The sequence below is a fragment of the Pristiophorus japonicus genome, chromosome 7, assembly GCF_044704955.1.
Source record: "Pristiophorus japonicus isolate sPriJap1 chromosome 7, sPriJap1.hap1, whole genome shotgun sequence".
Lineage (NCBI taxonomy): Eukaryota > Metazoa > Chordata > Chondrichthyes > Pristiophoridae > Pristiophorus > Pristiophorus japonicus.
This window is the reverse complement of record NC_091983.1, coordinates 244,782,224-244,809,327: the sequence shown is the minus strand read 5'-3', so window position 1 is coordinate 244,809,327 and position 27,104 is coordinate 244,782,224. Positions and strand designations below refer to the sequence as shown.

Below are 27,104 nucleotides of genomic sequence, written 5' to 3'. Positions count from 1 at the left end.
AACAGTTAGTATAGTTTCTATTGTGTTGGGGTTTCTCTTCTGATTACAGTTTGTGTGCTTTTACATTTCCACAAAAGGTTTCTTACAGTCCTATTGTGTTGGGGTTCTCCACAGGGGTAACACAAATTAACATTAAGCATTTTAAACAGGAGTCTCCCAGAGTTCTTTTACATTGCATGGTCAGTATTTGCATGTATCAGTTTTTACGTTAAGCATTTTATACAAAATATTTTGAAAGGTTGTTAGCGCAAATGTTCCCGCCAAGAATCACTCGTCGCTCTGGGTCGGTTCCATACATCAAAACCGTTTATTACACCGGCGGGAAGATGAAGCCACTGGTTCATCCAGGCACCTCTCTCTGCTGAACAAAGGATTTCATGGATTTTTATATGTTTTACAACAGTTTACTACAGTTACATCAGCCCATTTCGGCCGGACACTATCCAATCATATTGATTATAGATTACATATAGATTTAATTAGACCAATAGAATTGGTCTCTAAACATTAGGTGGCTGCGTGATTGCTTCATGTGTCTTGTGACATTGTCCAGGAGCCTCCTCTTATCTTACTGTCCTTGGGTGCTGTCTTTGGGAAGTTTCCTCATCTTAATCCTGTTACAGGAGTACTATTGTTCTATCATTCTGTCGGGACATCTTGTCTGGGGCCTGGAAGCCTGTTGATTAGAGACATCTGCTGAGCTGGTCTTTTCTGTGTATTCCTGTATGAGAAACGGCAATTATCAGTAACTAGGAATGCGGTCCCTTTCTGCTAGCTGCATTCCCTTGGTGCCTTGCTGAATCACTGGCAGCTATCTTCATACATCTCCTGCCACCATTTTATACACACATATTTAATTCTAACATTATACCACAGGTGCCTTTGCTCTATGGAAACACTCTCCAACAATCTCCCCTTTCGGTAAAGAGGCTAGTCCGAGCCCCCTGAAACCGAAACTAATTTATATTATTTATGTTATTGTGTCACCTGGTACTCCCTGCTTCGATGTGCTGGCCAATCACGCGATTTCAGGAGTCCCAGTTGTTTAGATTAAATTAATATAGTTCGAATTGCCCCTCTCGCCTGTCACACAAACTTCCTTGCTTATCTGAGCTTTGGTGCTAATCCTCCGTTGTTGTGCATAATATCTGCAGGACTGACAAGCCGTGACACCCCATGCTAATGCTAGGATTAGCTGTATTCCGACCAGTATATGTGATATAATTCGAATTCAGGGATGGACGTTGACATTCATCTCCCAGTTCCAAACCCTCCTGCACCAACTCTCATCCTGCAACTCTGTGTTGGTGTCTTTCTCCAGTATCTCAATCTTTGTCCGTAGTTGGTGGTAGAGTTTTACAGACTGGCCGACTCTTGAGTCTTAGTTCCCTTAATACTCCCGCTAAATGGGGGATAGGAGCCTACTCTGGCTCGTCATAGTCCTGCAGGTGATCATGGAGCTGATGATTTTGTTAATGATTTTGGTACCTCGCCGTCGAACTTGGATAATGCGGGCTTGCCCTATAGTGACGGGTCGTAGGGGTGTAAAGCAGAAGTTTGGTTGCGGGATCTGGAATTGCAAGCCGTTGTTCTGATATGAGCGTTCCGTGGTGGAGACACAGTATCTCCCTTTGCTTCCGTACCCAGCCCGGGCAAAATGTGTGGGGACAGGTACTATTTCCAGAACGCATCCATCGGTTCAATTAAAACCACAGTCCATCTAATTCTCTCTGTCCCATCAGGTGGGAGCACACCGTGATCTCGCCCCTCTATTTGCACCCTGTCAGGGAGACGCCGTATAGTGTGTTATCTCTACCGATAGCAGAGACTGCGGTAAAGTAGTACCGGAGGGAGGCATTGTCGCATACGACCCCGATATTCTCCAGTTGATAAAGGGGAAATGGACCTGAGTCTTGTGTGACTATACTCCCGCAGCTTTGCCCATTTGGCAGTTTGGGATCGCTGGGTATACTCTGGTTAGTCCCTTTAGAGTGCAGTTATCTAGTGTCCCCTTCAGCTGACACATTGGCATTGACAGCTTTGCTGTCTGACAACAGGGATGTTAACAGCTTGTGGTCCGTTTCTAACTCGAACCTTCTGCCAAAAAGGTACTGGTGCATCTTTTTCACCCCGTAGACACACGCGAGTGCTTCCTTTTTAACCATCCCATATCCCCTTTCTGCTTTGGAGAGCGACTTGGAGGCATAAGCCACAGGTTGGAGTTGGCCCTCATCATTACTCTGCTGCAACACGCACCCAACCCCATAGGATGATGCATCACATGTCAAAACCAATTTCTTCCAGGGATTGTACAGAGTCAACAACTTATAAGAACAAAGCAGGTTCCGTGCCCGATTGAAAGCCCGTTCCTGACAGTCCCCCCAAAACCAATCGCAACCCTTACGCAGGAGCACGTGTAGTGGCTCCAACAATGTGCTTAAGTTCGGCAGAAAGTTCCCAAAATAGTTCAAGAGTCCCAGAAACGAACGCAACTCCGATGTGTTACCGGGCCTGGGCGCCCGACGAATCGCCTCCATTTTGGATTCGGTAGGCCGGATCCCATCTGCGGCAACCCTCCTGCCCAAAAACTCGACCTTTGGGGCCAGAAACACACACTTGGACTTCTTTAGTCGCAGGCCTACCCGGTCCAGTCGGCATAGTACCTCCTCCAGGTTGTGGAGGTGTTCCTCGGTGACTCGACCCGTGATAAGGATGTCGTCCTGAAATACGATTGTTCCAGGGATGGATTTGAGCAAGCTTTCCATGTTCCTTTGAAAGATAGCAGCCACTGATCGAATGCCAAACGGAAACCTGTTGTAGACAAACAGCCCCTTGTGCGTGGTGATGGTGGTCAGTAGCTTGGATTCTTCGGCCAGTTCCTGGGTCATGTAGGCTGAAGTGAGATCCAACTTGGTGAACAGCTTGCCGCCTGCCAGCGTGGCAAAAAGATCCTCTGCTCTCGGAAGTGGGTATTGGACTTGTAGTGACACTCGGTTGATAGTGGCGTTGTAGTCGCCACAGATCCTGACCGAGCCATCCGTTTTTAGGACAGGGATGATGGGGCTTGCCCAGTCGCTGAATTCAATGGGCAAAATTATGCCCTCTCTTAGCAACCTGTCCAACTCACTCTCAATTTTCTCCTGCATCACATACGGCACAGCTCTGGCTTTGTGGTGCACTGGTCTGGCGTCCGGGGTGATGCGTATCACTACTTTGGTACCTTTGAAAGTCCCGACACCAGGTTGAAATAGTGACTCAAATTTCTGTAGGACCTGTGAGCATGAACTTCGCTCCACAGATGAAATGGCGTGCTCATCCCCCCATTTCCAGTTCATCTCGGCTAGCCAGCTCCTCCCCAAAAGCGTGGGACCATTTCTCGGGACAATCCAGAGTGGCAGTCGGTTCCCTGATCCATTATGTGTGACCATCAACATTGCACTGCCTAGCACTGGGATGATCTCTTTGGTGTACGCCCATAGTTGCGTGTCAATGTGTTCTAGTTTGGGTCTGCTAGCTCTGAGTGGCCATAGTTTCTCGAATTGTTGGACACTTATAAGTGACTGGCTGGCTCCTGTGTCCAGCTCCATGCATACCAGGATGCTGTTTAATAGGACTTTCATCATCATAGGTGGCGTTTTGGTATATGAGCAGTGGATGTTTGCCACATGAACCCGCTGAACTTCAGCATCCATTGCTTTGTCCCAAGCATCAATCTGCCTTGCAGACCCCTCTTCTGGTTCATCTGCCTCAGAAATTAGCCTCGCTGCGGGCTTCCTGCACATTCTGGCTAAATGTCCACTGAAGTTACAATTTCTACAGATAAATTGTTGAAACCTACAGGTTTTTGTAGCATGTCTGCCCCCGCACCTCCAGCATGAGCTGAGATCGTTGTGAACAAAAGGGCTGTTACCAAGCATTCCTCTCTGATTGTCTCTGATTACTCTTGAGCACTCTGTTAATGGCCCCATCCCGGGACGCATTGTGCACCGTGATTGCGTAAATGTCCGTTCAACCTGCCATTGTCTCTGTTGAGGACCTAGTCTGGAGTCTGTTGCTGCCTGGGTGGTGTTGAATTGCCCTTGCCTGCCTGCGCCGTTCTGAGTTGCGGTTACAATGTTAACTCCCTGATCCATCGCCACATTGGAAGCAGAGTTGAGCGCGTATATCATCTTGGTTTCCTCCTCCCCCGCCATGAAGGTCTGAGCCATCAATGCCGCCGCTTCCAAGGTCAAGTCCTTGGTCTCAATTAGCTTTCTGAAAATCTCAGCATGACCAATGCCTTCAATAAAAAAATCCCTTCACATCTCCCCCCTGCAGGCATCTGTGAACGGTATGCTCTGTCCTTCCCGACGTCGGTGCGTATAAAATCGGTGTCAGGTAATGTGTATACTGCTCGCCGGTTTGAGGTGCTCACCAATCAGTTTGCTGATTGGTGAGCACCTCAAAGGTTCAAAGGTTTTGTCCGCCGGCTTCTCGGGTGCGAGCAGGTCTTTCATCAGCGCGTACGTCTTAGATCCATAGCTAGTCAGTAGATGCGCCCTTCGCTTGTCAGCCGCTGCGTCTCCCAGCCAGTCCTTTGTGACAAAACTCAGCTGGAGCCTCTCAACGAAATCGTCTGAGTCTTCAACAACACAGTACCGTTCCTCTGTGCTACCGGTGGCCATTCTCGTGAGTCATTGATTCCTGTTTGTCGTCGCGAAATGTAGTGTCCTTACACACTACTACAAATTCACGAGGCACATTCTGCAGACAAGGTCACTCTGTGACCTGAACCTTTATTCACAGCACCAAGAAGTGATGACCCTGCGTGGGACCTCCCTTTATATACCTGGATGATCAGATGAGGAGTGTCTCCCAAAAGTTCACCCCCTGTGGTCAAGGTGTGCATTTCTTAGGTGTGTACAGTATGCAGTGTTGTTATGAAGGTTACAGTTACATGAAGGTTACATACATGACAGTTTTAGTTATATCTCTTCAACTGGGACCAGTGCTTCCACCGGCCCTTTACTTTCATATCAATACATGCACAGGTGTCACTAGTTAAGATTATGTCATAAGGCCCAGTCCACCTTGGAGCAAATCCCGTGCATTCAGGGGTGACTTGTACCAGGACTTTATGCCCTACCTGTGGCAAGTAAGGTTCGGTTGTGCCCTGGTCTTGGCTCTCGAGGTCTCATATGGTTTGCTGGTCCCTTACCTCCTGTCGCAATTCTTTTAACTGTGAATCTAATTGTTTAACATATTGTTTAATGCGATCTCATAAGGGCCCCATATCTTCCCCTCCCACTATTACATTCTCAAGGAGTTTCATGGCTCTACCGGGCATTAGCTCAAAAGGGGTCAGACCCGTCATTCGATTTGGGATGGCTCTAAGCCTCATTAATATGCAGGTTAGAACGTTCACCCATCCCTTTCCTGTCTCAGCTATTCCCTTCGCAATTGCCGTCTTAAGGGTAGGATTCATGCGTTCCACCATTCTCGAACTTTGTGGGTGATAAGGGATATGGAACCGTTGCCGAATCCCTAGGAATCCACATGCCCACTTCATGACCTGTCCTGTGAAATGCGTGCCTTGGTCAGAATCAATTTGGAGGGGTACCCCCCAGCGTGGGATTATGTCGAAGGCAAGAATACGGGCTATGGTGGTGGCCCCACAATCCCGAGTGGGGAATGCCTCCACCGATCTGGTGAACTGATCGATAATTACCAAACAATATTTCTTCCCCCTGCTGTTGGGCAACGGTCCGGTGAAATCAATCTAAGTTTTCCCACGGTCCTTTAGGGCGCGGCTGATGTCCCAATTTAACCTTTATAGATTTTCCGGGGTTATGTCGCGCACATATCAGGCATCGCTGGCAATGCTTCGCTATGTCTCGTCCTATTCCCGCCCACCACCAATCCTTCGTTAATCGACTTAATGTCCCATCCCTCCTGGCATGGTCCGGTTCATGATGTAGCTTGAGTAGCTCGGCCTGGATAGCTGGTGGGGCCACTACCTGTCTTCCCTTTCTCCATACACCATCTCCCCACTTTACCGCCCCTTTTTGTCCCCACTCGGACTGTCTGGGCTACTTTCCTCCTGTATATATAGTTCCTCCGGCCTATCGCGGCTACTTGGATAGTCTGAGGCTCAGCCTCTTCCGCAGCGCTTCGGGATGCTTGGTCTGCTAACATGTTTCCCTGTTGCTCTTTGCTTTCGATCTTCTGGTGAGCCTTAATTTTTATTACAGCCACTGCGAGAGGATACTTGACGGCTTTTACTAGCTTTCGGACTACATTCTCGTGTTTAATATGTCCCCCTCCTGATGTTATATATCCCCGTCTATTCCAGGCTGTCATATAGTCGTGAACCACCCCAAACGCGTATTGGCTATCCGTAAAGATAGGTGGCTGCATGATCGCCTCATGTGTTGCTAAGGGTTACTCATGGTCTTGTGACATTGTCCAGGCCCCCCCCCCCCCCCCGCCTTATCTTACTGTTCTTGGGTGCTGTCTTTGGGTAGTTTCCTTATCTTAATCCTGTTACAGGAGTACTATTGTTATATCATTCTGTCGGGACATCTTGTCTGGGGCCTGGAAGCCTGTTGATTAGAGACATCTGCTGAGCTGGTCTTTTCTGTGTATTCCTGTGTGAGAACCGGCAATTATCAGTAACTAGGAATGTGGTCCCTTTCTGCTAGCTGCATTCCCTTGGTGCCTTGCTGAATCACTGGCAGCCATCTTCATACATCTCCTGCCACTATTTTATACACACATATTTAATTCTAACATTATGCCACAGGTGCCTTTGCTCTCACAGAGTTTAGTGTCCTTGGCTTTACAGTGGGTTTTCAAGCGAGGTTTTAAAGCCCTACAAAAGTACTCATGTAGTAAACACAGAAACATAGAAAATAGGTGCAGGAGTAGACCATTCGGCCCTTCAAGCCTGCACCGTCATTCAATATGATCATAGCTGATCATGTAACTTCAGTACCCCATTCCTGCTTCTCGCCATACCCCCGATCCCCTTAGCCGTAAGGGCCACATCTAACTCCCTCTTGAATATATCCAACGAACTGGACTCTACCAACATTGGGAACATTCTTCCTGCATCTAACCTGTCCAGTCCCGTCATAATTTCCGATGAGATCCCTTCTGATTCTTCTAAATTCCAGTGAGTATAAGCCTATCCGATCCAGTCTTTCTTCATATGTCAGTCCTGCAATCCCGGGAATTAGTCTGGTGAACCTTCACTGCACTCCCTCAATAGCAAGCACGTCGTTCCTCATATTAGGAGACCAAAACTGCACACAATACTCAAGGTGTGGTCTCACCAAGGCCCTGTACAACTGCAGTAAGACCTCCCTGCTCCGATACTCAAGTCTTCTCATTATGAAGGCCTGCATGCCATTTGCTTTCTTTACTGCCTGCTGTACCTGCATGCCTACCTTCAGTGACTGATGTACCATGGCACCCAGGTCTCTTTACACCTCCCCTTTTAATAATCTGCCTTCCTGTTTTTGCCACCAAAGTGGATAACCTCACATTTATCCACATTAAACTGCATCTGCCATGAATTTGCCCATTCACCTAACCTGTCCAAGTCATCCTGCAGCCTCTTGGCATCCTCCTCACAGCTCACACTGCCACCCAGCTTAGTGTCATCTGCAAACTTAGAGATATTACATTCAATTCCTTCGTCCAAATCATTGATGTATAGTGTAAATAGCTGGGGTCTCAGCACTGAACCTTGCATCACTGCCTGCCATTCTGAAAAGGACCCGTTTATTCCCACTCTTTGCTTCCTGTCTGCCAACCAGTTCTCTATCCACGTCAGTACATTACCCCCAATCCCCTGTGCCTCAGCCATGCCCTCTGCCTCCATGCATAGGTCTCCCTTTTGGTCCCTAATCAGACCCATCCCTCCTCTTACCTATTTACTATTTATATGCCTATACAAAACTTTTGGATTGCCTTTTAAGTATACCTCATACAGCTAGGTGTTGTGAGAGTGCTTTGTGGGCTCATCACTCTAGATATTAGGGTGACAGCCGTTCCAGTTTGAAATTACAACTGGAAAATATCCCCTGCTGCAATAGCAGCCTGCTTGCGGAACTCGGGAATAGCTGAAAGGCTGTTTGACTACTTTGCATGGAGCCTCAGTCAATGATTTCTGGCAGGTACACTTTGCCAATCTATATTGGAATGGTAAATCCTGAATAGTATTATCTTTGCAGATTTTTGAGGCTGACAAACTTCTACCATATCAATTCCAAGAGCCTCTGAATGTTGATACTTTATGCCATCTTCTTCACGAAGCCCAGCAGTTTCTCTTCACTGAGAAACTTCAGTGAGAAACAGGACAATCGTCCTTTGGCAAACTTGAAATTACATGTTCAAAGCATCATGGAATATGCTGGGATTTCTTGTGGTTGCTTTGTCATTGTTTTTCAATGAACATTGTGTGCAGTTTTGGTATCCTTACCTAAGAAAGGATATACTTGCCATAGAGGGAGAGCAGCGACGGTTCACCAGTCTGATTCCTGGGATGGCAGGACTGTCGTCTGAGGAGAGATTGTGTCGACTCGGCCTTTATTCACTAGAGTTTAGAAGAATGAGAGGGGATCTCATTGAAACGTATAAAATCCTGATGGTGTTGGATAGACTGGATGCGGGGAGGATGTTTCCTCTGGCTGGAAAGTCTAGAACAAGGGATCACAGTCTCAGGGTATGGGGCAGGAAATTTAGGACCGAGATGAGAAGAAATTTTTTCACTCAGAGGGTGGTGAACCTGTGGAATTCTCTAACACAGAAGGCTCTGGAGGCCAAGTAACTGAATATATTTAAAAGGGAGTTAAATAGATTTCTAGAAACAAAAGGCATCATGGGGTATGGGGAAAAAGCAGGAATATGGTGTTGAGAGAGAGGATCAGCCATGATCATATTGAATAGCGGGTCGAATGGCCTACTACTGCTCCAATTTTCTATGTTTCTATGTTTAAAACTAACACAAGAATGGCTACAAATTGCCATCAAACATTTGAATAAATAATCTTTTTGCTGGTGGAGTTTTCTTGATTGAAAAACTGCAACAAACTTCTTCTTTTAAAGTAGTTGAATCAATAATTTTATTTCTTGTCAATTAATTGTTTCTAGGTTCATTATGACTTTGGCTTGAGAAACATTCTTTCTGTACTGAGGACATTGGGAGCTCAGAAGAGAGCAAGGCCAGAAGACAGTGAGCCAACAATTGTCATGAGAGTTCTGAGAGACATGAATCTGTCTAAACTGGTAAGTAAAATTGTGAGACTATTTCATAAATGATTTTTAAATATTGAAATAGCTGTGATATTCCACCAACATAGGATGAGATCAGTGCGTTAGTGAGAAACGATATAGGCTCAGAAGACCAAGATGTTGAATCAGTTTGGGTGGAGATAAGGAATAATAAGAGGAAAAAGTCACTGCTGGCGTAGTCTATAAGCCCCAAGTAGCTACACTGTTGGACGGAGCACAAATCAAGAAATAATGAAGGCTTGTGAAAAAGAAACGGCAACAGTTATAGGCGATTTTAAACTTCATATTGATTGGACAAAGCAAATTGGCCAGGGTAGCCTTGAGGAAGAGCTCGTAGAGTGTATCCGGGATAATTTCCTTCAACAGTACGTTGCGGAACCAACCAGGGGGCAGGCTATCTTCGATCTGGTACTGTGTAATGAGGCAGGATTAATAAATGATTTCGCAGTAAAAGATCCTGTAGGAATGAATGACCATAATATGATTGAATTTCAAATTCAGTTGGAGGGAGAGAAAGTTGGTTCTCAAACCAGGGTCCTAAGCTGAAATAAAGGAGACTACAAAGGTATGAGGGCAGAGTTGGCTAAAGTGGACTGGGAAAATAGACAAAAGTATGGGATGTTTGATGAGCAGTGGCAGATATTTAAGGAGATATTTCATAACTTTCAACAAAAATATATCCCAATGAGAAGGAAAGACTGTAAGAGAAGGGATAACCATTCATGGCTAACTAAGGAAATAAGGGATGGTATCAAATTGAAAACAAGGGCATACAATGTGGCCAAGACCAGTGGGAGACCAGAGGATTGGGAAACTTTTAAAAGCCAGCAAAGAACGACTAAAAAAATAAGAGAGAGAGAAGAAAGATTATGAAAGTAAACTAGCATGAAATTATAAAAACAGATAGTAAGAGTTTCTATACTTACATAAAAAGGAAAAGAGTGGCTAAAGTAAATGTTGGTCCCGAGAGGATGAGACTGGGTAATTAATAATGGGGAACAGGGAAATGGGAGAGACTTTGAACAAATATTTTGTATCGGTCTTCATGGTTGGAGACACGAAAAGCATCCTAATAGTGGTTAATCAAGGGGCTATAGGAGGGAGGAACTTAATACAATCACTATCACCAAAGAATTAGTACTCAGTAAAATAATGAGACTAAAGGCGGACAAGTCCCTTGGACTTGATGGCTTGCATCCGAGGGTCCTAAAATATGTGGCTTCAGAGATAGTGGATGCATTGGTTGTAATTTACCAAAATTCCTTTGATTCTGGGGAGGTCCCAGTGGATGGGAAAACCGCAAATGTAACACCCCTTTTTAAAAAAGGAGGCAGACAGAAAGCAGGAAACCACAGACCGGTTAGTCTAACATTTGTCGTTGGGAAAATGCTGGAGTCCATTATTAAGGAAGCAGTAGAAGGACATTTGGAAAAACATAATTCAATCAAGCAGAGTCAGCATGGTTTTATGAAAGGGAAATCGTGTTTTCAAATCTGCTGAATTTCTTCGAAGATGTAACAAGCAGAGTGGATAAGGGGGAACTGGTTGATGTGGTGTATTTGGATTTCCAGAAGGCATTCGAGAAGGTGCCACATAAAAGGTTACTGCACAAGATAAAAGTTCATGGGGTTGAGGGTAATATATTAGCATGGATAACTAACAGAAAACAGAGAGTCGGGAGCAGGAGTAGGAGTAGGCTAACTGGCCCCTTGAGCCTGCTCCTCCATATAATATGATCATGGCTGAACTGATCATGGACTCAGCTCCACTTTCCTGCCCGCTCCCCATAACCCTTTATTCCCTTATCGCCCAAAAATCTGTCTATCTCCGCCTCCACAGCTCTCTGGGGCAGAGAATTCCATGGACTTACAACCCTCTGAGCGAAGAAATTCCTCTTCATCTCAGTTTTAAAATGGGCGGCCCCTTATTCTGAGACTATGTCCCCTCATTTTAGTTTCCCCTATGAATGGAAATATCCTCTCTGCATCCCCACCTTGTCGAGCCCCCTCGTTATCTTATACACAGGATAGCTCAGATGAATACGTGGCTTAAGGAGTGGTGCAGAATGGAGGGATTCAAAATCATGGGACATTGGAACCGGTTCTGGGGGAGGTGGGACCAGTACAAACCAGACGGTCTGCACCTGGGCAGGACCGGAACCAATGTCCTAGGAGGAGTGTTTGCTAGTGCTGTTGGGGAGAAGTTAAACTAATATGGCAGGGGGAATGGGAACCTATGCAGGGAGACAGAGGGAAATAAAATGGAGGCAGAAGCAAAAGATAGAAAGGAGAATAGTAAAAGTGGAGGGCAGAGAAACCCAAGGCAAAAAACAAAAAGGGTCACATTATAGTAAAATTCGAATAGGGCAAAGTGTGTTAAAAAAGTAAGCGTGAAGGCTTTGTGCCTCAATGCGAGGAGTATTCGGAATAAGGTGGACGATATAACTGCGCAGATAGCAGTGAACGGATATGGTGTAATTGGCATCACGGAGACATGGCTCCAGGGTGACCAAGGCTGGGAACTCAACATCCAGGGGTATTCAACATTTAGGAAGGATAGACAGAAAGGAAAAGGAGACGGGGTGGCGTTGCTGGTTAAAGAGGAAATTAATGCAATAGTAAGGAGGGACATTAGCTTGGATGATGTGGAATCGGTATGCGTAGAGCTGCGGAATACCAAAGGGCAGAAAACGCTGGTGGGAGTTATGTACAGACCACCAAATAGTAGTCGTGAGGTTGGGGACAACATCAAACAAGAAATAAAGGATGTGTGCAATAAAGGTACAGCAGTTATCATGGGTGACTTTAATCTACATATTGATTGGGTTAACCAAACTGGTAGCAATGCGGTGGAGGACGATTTCCTGGAGTGTATTAGGGATGGTTTTCTAGACCAACATGTCGAGGAACCAACTAGAGAGCTGGCCATCCTAGACTGTGATGTGCAATGAGAAGGGACTAATTGGCAGTCTTGTTCTGCGAGGCCCCTTGGGGGAGAGTGACCATAATATGGTCGAATTCTTTATGAAGATGGAGAGTGACACACTTCATTCTGAAACTAGGGTCCTGAACTTAAGGAAAGGTAACTTCGATGGTATGAGATGTGAATTGGCTAGAATAGACTGGTGAATGATACTTGGAGGGTTGATGGTGGATAGGCAATGGCAAACATTTAAAGATCACATGGATGAACTTCAACAATTGTACATCCCTGTCTGGAGTAAAAATAAAACGGGGAAGGTGGCTCAACCGTGGCTAACAAGGGAAATTAAGGATGGTGTTAAATCCAAGGAAGAGGCAAATAAATTGGCCAGAAAAAGCAGCAAACCTGAGGACTGGGAGCAATTTAGAATTCAGCAGAGGAGAACTAAGGGTTTACTTAAGAGGGGGAAAATAGAGTACGAGAAGATGCTTGCCGGGAACATAAAAACTGACTGCAAAAGCTTCTATAGATATGTGAACAGAAAAAGATTAGTGAAGACAAACGTAGGTCCCTTGCAGTCGGATTCAGATGAATTTATAATGGGGAACAAAGAAATGGCAGACCAATTGAACAAATACTTTGCTTCTGTCTTCACGAAGGAAGACACAAATAACCTTCCGAATGTACTAGGGGACCGAGGGTCTAGTGAGAAGGAGGAATTGAAGGATATCCTTATTAGACGGGAAATTGTGTTCGGGAAATTGATGGGATTGAAGGCCGATAAATCCCCGGGGCCTGATAGTCTGCATCCCAGAGTACTTAAGGAAGTGGCCCGAGAAATAGTGGATGCATTGGTGATCATTTTCCAACAGTCTATCAACTCTGGATCAGTTCCCATGGTCTGGAGGGTAGCTGATGTAACACCGCTTTTTAAAAAAGGAGAGAGAAAACGGGTAATTATAGACCTGTTAGCCTGACATCAGTAGTGGAGAAAATGTTGGAATGAATTATTAAAGATGAAATAGCAGCGCATTTGGAAAGCAGTGACAGGATCGGTCCAAGTCAGCATGGGTTTGTGAAAGGGAAGTCATGCTTGATGAATCTTCTGGAATTTTTTGAGGATGTAACTAGCAGAGCGGACAAGATAGAACCAGTGGATGTGGTGTAATTGGACTTTCAAAAGGCTTTTGAAAAGCTCCCACACAAGAGATTGGTGTGCAAAATCAAAGCACGTGGAATTGGGGGTAATGTACTGAAGTGGATAGAGAACTGGTTGGCAGACAGTAAGCAGAGAATCGGGATAAACGGGTCCATTTCAGAATGGCAGGCAGTGACTAGTGGAGTGCCGCAGGGCTCAGTGCTGGGACCCCAGCTCTTTACAATATACATTAATGATGTAGATGAAGGAATTGAGTGTAATATCTCCAAGTTTGCAGATGCCACTAAACTGAGTGGCGGTGTAAGCCGTGACGAGGATGCTAAGAGACTGCAGGGTGACTTGGACAGGTTAGGTGAATGGGCAAAAGCATGACAGATGCAGTATAATGTGAGGTTATCCACTTTGGGGGCAAAAAAGGCAGAATATTATCTGAATGGCGGCAGATTAGGAAAAGGGGAGGTGCAATGAGACCTGGGTGTCATGGTTCATCAGTCATTGAAATTTGGCATGCAGGTACAGCAGGCGGTGAAGAAGGCAAATGGTATGTTGGCCTTCATAGCTAGGGGATTTGAGTATAGGAGCAGGGAGGTCTTACTGCAGTTGTACAGGGCCTTGGTGAGGCCTCACCTGGAATATTGTGTTCAGTTTTGGTCTCCTAATCTGAGGAAGGACGTTCTTGCTATTGAGGGAGTGCAGCGAAGATTCACCAGGCTGATTCCAGGGATGACTGGACTGTCATATGAGGAGAGACTGGATCAACTGGGCCTTTATACATTGGAGTTTAGAAGGATGAGAGGGGATCTCATCGAAACATATAAGATTTTGACGGGATTGGACAGGTTAGATGCCGGAAGAATGTTCCCGATGTTGGGAAAGTCCAGAACCAGGGGACACAGTCTTAGGATAAGGGGTAGGCCATTTAGGACTGAGATGAGGAGAAACTTCTTCACTCAGAGAGTTGTTAACCTGTGGAATTCCCTGCCGCAGTGAGTTGTTGATGCAAGTTCGTTAGATATATTTAAGAGTGAATTAGATATGGCCCTCACGGCTAAGGGGATCAAGGGGTATGGAGAGAAAGCAGGAAAGGGGTACTGAGGGAATGATCAGCCATGATGTTATTCAATAGTGGTGCAGGCTTGAAGGGCCAAATGGCCTACTCCTGCACGTATTTTCTACATTCTATGGGGTCAAGTTTTGGCCGCCTGCTCGAACAGCGCACATCGGAGAAGCCCGCCTAGTTTATAGAACAAAAATTGCGTCGAATACTGACCTCGCGATTCTCAGATGGTTGTGGGCCCAATTCCACCTCTGCGCTGCACAGCAGGAGCTGCTGTGGGCAGAGCTACAGCCCTGCGCCGAAAACAGTGCCGGCAGTTGCGTGCATGCTCAGTAGCTACCCGCATCCTGTCTCCCGGGCGACGACTCTATCCCAGGCCGAAGGGACGTCGCCCCTATCCCCGGCTGAGTGGCCTGCACATCTTACCTCAGCCCGCCTGCCCGGCCTCGCGCTGGGGCGGGCCCCGCCCGAAGAGTCGGCGGCATCGGCAGCAGCCCGGCATCGGCTGCGTGCGGGGCTTCTTCTTCATCGTCTTCTCTCTTCCGCCCTCCCCCATCTTCTTCTCTTCCCCCATCTTCTTCTCTTTCCCCCCTCATCTTCTTCTCTTCTCCTTCCCCCCTCTCCCTGGTGCTGCAGTAGGTGAGTAGAAATAATTTTTTATTTATTGAATGGTTTTTAATTTTTTTTGTAATTTTTATTTTTTAATTTATTTGGATTGATTTATTGGTTTATTTATTGATTTATTTATCATTTATTATTGATGATGGCTCTTTATTTGTAAAAGTGAAGTGTTTAATGTTTGTAAACCCCCCTCCCCCCCCCCTCCCCCCTGCATCTCTCGTTCCTTACGCCTGATTTGTAACCTACGCCTGATTTTCTAAGTGTCGGCAAGGTGTTTCTGAGCGTACAAAAATCTACACTTACTCCATTCTAAGTTAGTTTGGGGTGAGTTTTCACTGCCTAAACTTGCAAAACATGCGTAAGTGGCCGGACACGCCCCCTTTTGAAAATAAAAATCTGTTCTAAAATGAAACTGTTCTAACTCACTAGAACTGGAGCAAACTAAAGGCCGAGAATTGCAATTTCTAAGATACTCCATTCTAAACTAGTTCCTTCAAAAAAATAGGATCAACTCAGGCCGAAACTTGACCCCATAGTTTCTATGTTTCAATAAGATCATTTCTCATTCTTCTGAACTTCAATGAGTATAGGCCCAACCTACTCAACCTATCGTCATAAGTCAACCCCTTCATCTCTGGAATCAACCTTCCTTCCTTAAAAACAGTACTCCAGGTCTCACCAATACCCTGTACAGTTGTAGTCACACTTCTCTGCTTTTATACTCTGTCCCCCTTGCAATAAAGGCCAACATTCCATTTGCCTTCCTGATTACTTGCTGTACCTGCATACTGATATTTTGTGTTTCATGCACAAGGACCCCAGGTCCCTCTATACTGCAGCGCTTTGCAATTCTTCTCCATTTAAATTATAATTTTCTATTCTATTTTTTCTGCCAACGTGGATAACCTCACATTTTTCCACATTATACTCCATCTGCCAAATTTTGTCCACTCACTTAGCTGTGTCTGTATCCCTTTGCAGATTCTTTTGTGTACTCCTCATAATTTGCTTTCCCACCCATCTTTGTATCATTAGCAAACGTGGCTACATTACACTCAGTCCCTTCATCCAAGTCATTAATATGATTGTAAATAGTTGAGGCCCAGTACCGATCCCTGCGGCAGCCCACTGATCACTGTTTTCCAACCGTAAAATGACCCACTTATCCCGACTCTCTGTTCTCTGTTCGTTAGCCAATCCTCTATCCATGCAAATATATTACCCCCAACCCCATGAATTTTTATATTGTGCAGTAACCTTTTATGTGGCACCTTGTCAAATGCCTTCTGTAAATCCAAATACACCACATCCATTGGTTCCCCTTTATCCACCCTGCTCGTTACATTCTCAAATAACTCCAGCAAATTTGTCAAACATGATTTACCTTTCATAAAACCATGCTGACTCTGCTTGATTGAATCATGCTTTTCCAAATGTCCTGATACTGCTTCCTTAAAAATGGACTCCAGCATTTTCCCAACGACAGATGTTAGGCTAACTGGTCTATAGTTTCCTGCTTTTTGTCTGCCTCCTTTTTTAAATAGGGGCGTTACATTTGCGGTTTTCCAATCAGCTGGGACTGCCCCAGAATCCAGGGAATTTTGGTAGATTACAACCAATGCAATCATTATCTGTGCAGCCACTTCTTTTAAGAGATTAGCAGATTATATGCCTGTTCTGAACCCATTGGATGCCATCACTCAACTTGAGCAGGTCAGTGAGTATAGAATAGCATATGGTTACAAATAGTCTGAGAGACTTGTACAGCATCTAAAGTCCTGATCCATTACTGTCGCTTGCAGTTGTGTCAGTAAAATGGAAATGAAATGATATTTGAGCTTTGTAAATGTTTAATGTTATTGTTCCAAATATCCCTATTGAATATGTATTCCGTTCCACTGAAGTAACAGGTGTGAGGTTATTACTTATTCTATGGAAGGAGACTATTAGTGTGAATGTTTTCTCAGAAGAATCACTCAACACTCAGAGTCGGTTCCAACGCCAATGCGGCCTTTATTTTCGCATGCGGGGAGGAAGCCTCAAGACTGGATCCAGGCACTTCTCTCCGACGAACAAAGAAACTCATTGAATTTTGACATACCCAGAACTGGACCGGTATCATTATACCGTCCACCTCGAGCACTTGTGTTTCACTCTGATATGTCGTGGTCCTGTCTCCCCCTACCCCTTGGATTATGATGGATCGCCGGGTAGTGGGTAGGTCGAGATTGGTTAGGGATACCGACGCCCCGGTGTCTATCAACATATCGCATCGCCGGCCCCCTAACGATGCATTGATCCACATACAGGGATCGGGTTCTTGGCTGGGGGCCGATGCAATTCATTGGGGATTCATCTGCTTCTGGATCAGCTGCTGTATAATGTCCAGCAGCTGCTGATTTCTGAGGGTACTAACGTCTGGAGCTCTTTCATTGGGGTTTTGTCCCGTTTTAGGTCCCCGTTGCGGTCCCTTCCCTTCCTTGCCGCCTCCGTTTGCCCAACAGTCCTTTGACTCGTGACCTAATCGGTCACAGTTCCTACACTTTTTGCGTCCGTCGCGTTTTGGGGCTCTACACTCGGCGCAGCGATGTCCCGTTTTGTTGCAATTATAGCATGTTTCAGCCGCCTTTTTGTCGGTGGCCGCGCAGACCTCCGCTGTACTGGCGGCTATTTTGGACCTTTGTTGATTGTCTACCGAGGTCGCCCAACTTTCCAGATCATCAAAATTATTATATACCACTAAGCCTGTTTTTAGGATGGCTTGGTGTGCGGAGCTTAGTCCGTCCTTATACAACTGTATGAAGGCCGGGTTCTGCCGGTCTGCGTCCGGTACTCCGCTATGCCAAGAACGCCTCAAAGTTCCTAACCCCATACTCTTGTGCCCGTTCGTCCTTCCTTTGCACTACTCCCACTATAGAGTTCCAGTTTACAGGAACCTGGCCTAAGACGAGTGTCACATTCGCTTTGAATGCTATCATGCTTGCCTCCTGCTGTTGCCTAGTAGCAGAAAGATCGGTACACCAGGCACCGCTTCGGTAATCATTATGTCGTCTGTCGCAGTAGTTTTCTGGCATTTTAATCCTAACTGTACCAGCGATGTCTTGATTGTGGAGCTGGTGGCAAATTTTCATTTCCTTGAGCTTCTGCCAGAAGGTTGCATTGCTATGGCGGGGTATTATGGGTGGCAGTTTGTCTAACAACTGCATCGTGCCCCCGGGGGACAACGATGTGTATGTTATTCGTATTTGTGCGGGTAGGGTGGGACTGCCATGATGTCTTGCTTCTGCTGGGACTCCGGGTATGCGTTGCACCTTTAGCGGCGCGATCTTGGCCGGGTTTATTGTGGCATATGGGGGTGGAAAGACGTCCCCTTTAACCGAGTCGCAACTATCCGTTTCATTCCCTAGGCATTCCCAATCTTCCTCATTAGGTGGCGCACTTGGGTTATTTATGGTCAGGACTGGCAAAACTGTCTGTCCGTTTTCAACAGTTACTTGCTTTCTTTTTGTTTGCACATACTGGTTAACTTTCTCTGTTAACTTTACATGGGCTCGCAGTATCAAAACTACTGTCTTTTCCTCTTTGTCTTTCTTTTCTTTCTCCCACCATTCCCTTTGCTTCGCTGGCAGGTCCTGAGGATCCCACCCTGCTCTCATCATTTTCTCGATTAGTTTCTTTAGTTTTTCCGCCAGGTGGCGGGTAAGGGACCCTTCTGGTCCCCACTCGAGGTTACTTGCTTTCATGGCCATTCCTGGGTAGGACTAGAACCGTTAGGAATCTACTCTCAGAGATCCGCTTTCTACCTAGCGTAACTTGTAGTAGACCGTCTCCTGGCTACTATCAGGTCACAAGTTCTGCTGTTACACAAACTTACACAATTCTTAAAATGCGTTTAAGCAATTCCCGCAGTGCTCTACGTATCCTTAACGACTATCTACCACCGCTCTGCCCGTTGGTCCGACCCTGTTCACAGGTTTGGATTCCGTTAGCCGCTGTACACCGCTTGGTTCTACCCCGGGGTATATTTCAAATTACACTACTGGGTCCGGAAGATGTCTTTCGGTATCACAATCCCACGGTCCAAGTGTGTTCCCGGCACCTACTTAGTTCCTGGCCGTCACATGGGACTAAAGTCCTCTTAATTCAGGCTCAGGCTAGGTGTTTGAGATATTGGACCGTCTCCTCGTGTCAATCAACCAGCATCCACCTTCCGCACCCGTTATAACATTTTGTTTAAGGTATACTCACCCGGTTTCTCCAAGAGCGTCAGCAACCTCGAAATCCTGTTCGTGACGCCACTGTTAGTGTGAATGTTTTCTCAGAAGAATCACTCAACACTCAGAGACGGTTCCAACGCCAATGCGGCCTTTATTTTTGCATGCGGGGAGGAAGCCTCAGGACTGGATCCAGGCACTTCTCTCCGACGAACAAAGAAACTCATCGATATTTATATGTTTTACAATAGTTCTTTACAGTTACTCAGCCCACTTCGGCTGGACACAATCCAATCATATCGATTAATGATTACAAATAGGTTTCTTTACCCCAATAGAATTCCCCTGATACCTCAGGGGCTATATGTTCGGTTTTTGTCAGCTCAGGCTGATTAATGACCTCGTTATGTGAGGCAGATTCTCCCCTTATCTCTGTTCCTCGGGGCTCGGCTGTGTGAAGTCACTGATTATACCAGTGTACTATAATGGTTCGTTATAATTATCTTGTATCCAAGGCATTCCTGGTAGTGGGCCTCACTAGGTCATTGCTCGGTCATTGCTCGTTCAGCCCCAGCTCATTACTTGACCAACTGAGTACCCATCATGCCTGGGCAGCCATTTTATGTGTGTCCACTTTAAACTTATACGAGTTTAGATATATTCAGCAGTTGCCTAATGCCTAGTGTTTTGATATATTCAGCAGGTGCCTAATGCCTACAACAGAGACCTAATGACTTTTACCTGTTCCTGAAGGAATTTGTACATTTGCATTTATTCGTATTGATATTCAGGTGTTAAGGGCATCCAATAAACTGTACACATCTCTTGATGTATTCAGGGAGATATCTTAGATCGCATCGGCTGGCTTTGACATCTAGCATTGCAAACAAATCTCCAGTACACCATTGCCCTTTCAAAATGCTTATCCTGGTCCTTTCTAGAGAGATATACTCCTAAAAAGACTTAGTGAAAAGCCTCGTGTAATAACAAAGATTATTCAGCATGTATGTGTATTAAAACAATAGGTTGGTTTCATTTATATTCTAGGGAGTAGAATCAGAAATATTGGTTGTATTCTTTAAAATATGACAGATGAGTCTATTTTTACACTTTCATTTATCTTGCATACCTTCTCTGTCAGCCAAGAAACATAACTGTAAACGATAATTTCGCCACCCTAATGTGAGTTTTAACGTGATTTTTTTTGCGTTAAAACAATTTTTTTTGCATTTAAAAATAAAGTGCTTAAAATTCCACAAACTTTAGGATGGTGTTGTCAAAATATCGCCATTTTTAGTAACGCCATACCTAAAAAAAAATTCCGCCTGAGTTTGGCCATTTGGCACCGCTGTACTCGCTTCGCAAAACACCATTTTGAAAAACCTTGCATTGCAGCTTCAAGAACGTCAATAAATAAGAAGACCTACAAAAAAGGTAAGTTGAATTTTTGAGAAAAATTTTCAGTGATTCTGCTGTGAATGTTTTGTGAATGTTTTCTCAATTTTTATTTTTTAATTTTTGAAAATTTTTGGGGTGTTTATTCCTCTGTATTTTTCGTGCTATTGGCCTTGATGTAAACTTGGAGAGGACGGCGTTTTCCAACATGATTCCTCCAGCAATGCTGTTTTTTAACAATGGGGGTATTTTTTGGCCAAATATACCCCATTAAAAAATGGTAACATTTTTCTTATTATTTGTACACTAAAATGGTGTTATTTGTCAAATAACGATAGTATGGCAAAATTCTAGCCCCTTCTGCCTGTTTTTGAGCTGAATCGAATTTCTAGGCCCATCTGTCTGAGCTTCAGACTGTCAGGCACAGGAAGAGATAGATGAAAATTGCAGGCCTGACAGCAGGAGATTTGAAGCTTGAACATCAAAGGCAGATCTGAAATATAATCTCCATAAAGAAGTGCACATTCTATTTTAATACATTGTGCTCCAAAATGATCATGAGCTAACCTATTCTTTCCTCACGCTGATACCCCACGGTACCTAAACACAACTTCTACCTCTTAATTCAATATTTTCCTTAAAAACTGAGCACGGCACTAGGCTGGCACTGTTATGGCAGCTTGTTAGACATAGACGTCGACATAGAAAATAGATGCAGGAGTAGGCCATTCGGCCCTTCGAGCCTGCACCGTCATTCAATGAGTTCATGGCTGAACATGCAACTTCAGTACCCCCTTCCTGCTTTCGCGCCATACCCCTTGATTCCCCCTAGTAGTAAGGACTACATCTAACTCCTTTTTGAATATATTTAGTGAATTAGCCTCAACAACTTTCTGTGGTCGAGAATTCCACAGGTTTACCACTCTCTGGGTGAAGAAGTTTCTCCTCATCTCGGCCCTAAATGGCTTACCTCTTATCCTTATACTGTGACCCCCAATGTTCTGGACTTCCCCACATTGGGAACATTCTTCCTGCATCTAACCTGTCTAAACCCGTCAGAATTTTAAACGTTTCTATAAGATCCCCTCTCATTCTTCTGAACTCCAGTGACTACAAGCCCAGTTGATCCAGTCTTTCTTGATATGTCAGTCCCGCCATCCCAGGAATCAGTCTGGTGAACCTTCGCTGCACTCCCTCAATAGCAAGAATGTCCTTCCTCAAGTTAGGAGGCCAAAACTGTGCACAATACTCCAGGTGTGGCCTCACCAAGGCCCTGTACAACTATTGTAACACCTCCCTGCCCCTGTACTCAAATCCCCTTGCTATGAAGGCCAACATGCCATTTGCTTTCTTAACTGCCTGCTGTACCTGCATGCCAACCTTCAATGACTGATGTACCATGACACTCAGGTCTCATTGCACCTCCCCTTTTCCTAATCTGTCACGATTCAGATAATAGTCTGTCTCTCTGTTTTTACCACCAAAGTGGATAACCTCACATTTATCCAAATTATACTTCATCTGCCATGCATTTGCCCACTCACCTAACCTATCCATGTCACTCTGCAGCCTCATAGCATCCTCCTCGCAGCTCACACTGCCACCCAACTTAGTGTCATCCGCAAATTTGGAGATACTACATTTAATCCCCTCATCTAAATCATTAATGTACAATGTAAACAGCTGGGGCCCCAGCACAGAACCTTGCAGTCCCCCACTAGTCACTGCCTGTCATTCTGAAAAGTACCCATTTACTCCTACTCTTTGCTTCCTGTCTGACAACCAGTTCTCAATCCACGTCAGCACACTACCCCAATCCCATGTGCTTTAACTTTGCACATTAATCTCTTGTGTGGGACCTTGTCGAAAGCCTTCTGAAAGTCCAAATACACCACATCAACTGATTCTCCCTTGTCCACTCTACTGGAAACATCCTCAAAAAATTCCAGAAGATTTGTCAAGCATGATTTCCCTTTCCCTATCATGTCACCTCTTTCCAAATGCGCTGCTATGATATCCTTAATAATTGATTCCATCATTTTACCCACTACCGATGTCAGGCTGACCGGTCTATAATTCCCTGTTTTTCTCTCTCCCTCCTTTTTTAAAAAGTGGGGTTACATTGGCTACCCTCCACTCCATAGGAACTGATCCAGAGTCTATGGAATGTTGGAAAATGACTGTCAATGCATCCGCTATTTCCAAGGCCACCTCCTTAAGTACTCTGGGATGCAGTCCATCAGGCCCTGAGGATTTATCGGCCTTCAATCCCATCAATTTCCCCAACACAATTTCCTGACCAATAAGGATTTCCCTCAGTTCCTCCTCCTTACTAGACCCTCTGACCCCTTTTATATCCGGCAGGTTGTTTGTGTCCTCCGTAGTGAATACCGAACCAAAGTACTTGTTCAATTGGTCTGCCATTTCTTTGTTCCCCATTATGACTTCCCCTGATTCTGACTGCAGGGGACCTATGTTTGTCTTTATTAACCTTTTTCTCTTTACATATCTATAGAAGCTTTTGCAGTCCGTCTTAATGTTTCCTGCAAGCTTCCTCTCGTACTCTATTTTCCCTGCCCTAATCAAACCCTTTGTCCTCCTCTGCTGAGTTCTAAATTTCTCCCAGTCCCCGGGTTCGCTGCTATTTCTGGCTAATTTGTATGCCACTTCCTTGGCTTTAATACTATCCCTGATTTCCCTTGATAGCCACGGTTGAGCCACCTTCACTTTTTTATTTTTACACCAGACAGGGATGTACAATTGTTGTCGTTCATCCATGAGGTCTCTAGATGTCTGCCATTGCCCATCCACTGTCAACCCCTTAAGTATCATTCGCCAATCTATCCCAGCCAATTCCCGCCTCATACCTTCAAAGTTACCCTTCTTTAAGTTCTGGACCATGGTCTCTGAATTAACTGTTTCATTCTCCATCCTAATGTAGTATTCCATCATATTATAGTCACTTTTCCCCAAAGGGCCTCGCACAACGAGATTGCTAATTAATCCTCTCTCATTACACAACACCCAGTCTAAGATGGCCTCCCCCCGAGTTGGTTCCTCGACATATTGGTCTAGAAAACCATCCCTTATGCACTCCAGTTTGGTTAGCCCAATCTATATGCAAATTAAAGTCACCCATGATAACTGCTGCACCTTTATTGCATGCACCCCTAGTTTCCTGTTTGATGCCCTCCCCAACATCACTACTACTGTTTGTAGATCGGTACACAACTCCCACTAACGTTTTTTGCCCTTTGGTGTTCTGCAGCTCTACCCATTGGATGTTGAGTTCCCAGCCCTGATCATCCTGGAGCCACGTCTCTGTAATCCCAATCACATCATAACTGTTAACATCTATTTGGACAGTTAATTCATCCACCTTATTACGGATACTCCTTGCATTAAGACACAAAGCCTTCAGACTTGTTTTTTTAACAGCCTTTGTCCTTTTAGAATTATGATGTAGTGTGGCCCTTTTTATTTCTTGCCTTTGTTTACTCGGCCTTCCACTATTGCATTTTACCTTTCTACCATCTGTTTCTGACTCCATATTACTTCCCCCTGTCTCGCTGCATAGGTTCCCATCCCCCTGCCATATTAGTTTAAACACTCACGAACTGCATTAGCAAATGTTACCCCCAGGACATCAGTTCCAGTCCTGCCCAAGTGCAAACCGTCCTTTTTGTACAGGTCCCACTTCCCCCAGAACTGGTTCCAATGTCCCAGGAATTTGAATCCCTCCCTCTTGCACCACTGCTCAAGCCACGTATTTATTCTAACTATCCTGCTCCCTCTACTCTGATTAACACGTGGCACTGGTGGCAATCCAGACCTTTGAGGTCCTACTTTTTAATTTAACTCCTAGCTCCCTAAATTCAGCTTGTAGGATCTCTTCCCACTTCTTACCTATATCGTTGGTACCTACATGTACCACGACAACTGACTGTTCACCCTCCCTCTCCAGAATGCTCTGCAGCTGCTCCGAGACATCCTTGACCCTTGCACCAGGGAGGCAACATACCATCCTGGAGTCTCGGTTGCGGCCACAGAAACTCCTATCTATTCCCCTTACAATAGAGTCCCCTATCACTATAGCTCTCCCACTCTTTTTCCCGCCCTTCTGTGCCATTGGTGCCATGAACCTGGCTGCTTGTGCCTTCCCCTGGTAAGTCATCTCCCCCAACAGTATCCAAAACGGTATATCTGTTTTGCAGGGAGATGACCGCAGGGGACTCCTACATTACCTTCCTGCATTTGCCTTGTCTCTTGGTCACCCATTCACTATCTGTCCTAACCCTTACTTGCGGTGTGACCAACTCACTAAATGTGCCATCCACAACATTCTCAGCTTCGCGCATGCTCCAAAGTGAGGCCATCCGCAGCTCCAGTATCATCATGTGGTCGTCAGGAGCTGCAACTTGACACACTTCCCACACACATAGTAGTCAGGGACACTGGACCCTGATTTCCTTCATAGCACAGGAGGAGCATGACATGAGTCTGATCTCTCCTGCCATGACTTAACCCTTAAATTAATTTACTTACTAAAATTTACTTAAACACCAAACAGCTACTTAGTCGTTTGCTGCCAATTAAACCAATCTAAAAGTCAGTCTAAAATAGAGTTATACTTACCAGTTGAACAGCCAACCACTTACCAGCTTGGCTGTGACGTCACCTCTCGTTTTTGCACCCCGCAGCTGGTTGGACTGGTCTCTGGGCCTCCGTCTCCTACTCTCGCACTCCTTATCAGCTGCTCTAGTGTCAGCACTAGTAGGAAAAACAAGACAAAACAGCACCTGCCACCCCCACTTGCCCGAACACACCCACTTACCAAACTCATGAATGCCACTCTATGCTGCTGCACTCTGTGCTCTGCACGAGCTGCCTCTTTTTAAACTGTATCAAGGTCAGATGACTCACTACTGGTCAGTCGTTTACAGAACTGGTTTTAACTAGCTGCTAATTGCCTCCTACTGGAGAGTTACCTTGTTTTTCTCTGCCTAAACCTGAAAAATTCCCAACTATTTAACTTTTCCCCTTTAAATTAAACTGCTATTTCCTTAGAAGTTACTGGCAATTGCCACTAACAATTTACTCCAGCCTCCAAATGGTTTAACGAGAATAACCCTTATAACTCACCCACTTACCAAACTCACGAATGCTACTCTATGCTGCTGCACTCTGTGCTCTGCACAAGCTGCCTCTTTTTAAACTGTATCAAGGTCAGATTACTCACTACTGGTCAGTCGTTTACAGAACTGGTTTTAACTAGCTGCTAATTGCCTTCTACTGGAGAGTTACCTTGTTTTTCTCTGCCTAAACCTGAAAGATTCCCAACTATTTAACTTTTCCCCATTAAATTAAACTGCTATTTCCTTAGAAGTTACTGGCAATTGCCACTAACAATTTACTCCAGCCTCCAAATGGTTTAACGAGAATAACCCTTATAACTCACCCACTTACCAAACTCACGAATGCTACTCTATGCTGCTGCACTCTGTGCTCTGCACAAGCTGCCTCTTTTTAAACTGTATCAAGGTCAGATTACTCACTACTGGTCAGTCGTTTACAGAACTGGTTTTAACTAGCTGCTAATTGCCTTCTACTGGAGAGTTACCTTGTTTTTCTCTGCCTAAACCTGAAAGATTCCCAACTATTTAACTTTTCCCCATTAAATTAAACTGCTACTTACTTGTTCCACATCTCTCTCCAGAACGTTCGTTCGCTTGCGAACAAGACCTTCCCATCCATGAGCTTATCGTGGATGATGGCATCAACATCATGGCCCTGACGGAAACCTGGTTGAGGGACCCCCGCCTGGCTATACCTTCCACCACTTATTACCGATATTTCTTCACTACTTTCCTCCCTCTGCCTCTGCACCGAATGATGTCTCATCCTCGGTGATTTCAACATCCATCTCAATTCATCATGCTCACACTCCTCAAAGTGCATTAGCCTCCTGTCCTCCTTTAATCTCTCTCTCCATGTAAACTCCCCAACCCATATTAACGGCCAGCCCCTTGATTTTGCCATCTCTCGTGGCCTCGCTACTCCCATCGTGTCACTCACAGATAAGGCCATCTCTGACCACTTCCTCGTATTGCTCTCCACCCACATCCCCCTTCCACCCCCCACCCCCAACCCTATCTCCTTCTGTGTCCGCCCCGGAAAAAAACTCTCTCCTGACACTCTTACAACTGCATTTATCAACTGTCAACTGTTTAGCCTTTGGCCCTCCATTCACCATGACATTTCTGCAGCTACTGATCTGCTAAATCACACCCTCACCACCATCTTTGATGTTCTAGTCCCTGTTAAAACAATTACTCTCTCTCACCCTGGCCGTTCCCCCTGGTACAGCCCTGATCTTCGCTCCCTCTAAGTACAAGGTATGGAGACTTGAACGGATATGGTGGACAACTGGTTTAAACATTCACCACCAGATCTGGCTGGA

General features: G+C 45.2%; 1 protein-coding gene across 2 annotated transcripts in view; it reads left to right on the top strand.

Moving 5' to 3' along the window:
- Positions 1-27,104, top strand: part of LOC139267485 (dynein axonemal heavy chain 8-like) — a 2,569,686-nt gene that overhangs the window by 1,796,621 nt on the left and 745,961 nt on the right. For both annotated transcript variants that reach the window (XM_070885867.1, XM_070885866.1), the window contains one exon: positions 9,136-9,270. In XM_070885867.1, the coding sequence (XP_070741968.1) occupies positions 9,136-9,270 (135 nt within the window). The remainder of the gene's footprint in view (positions 1-9,135; positions 9,271-27,104) is intronic.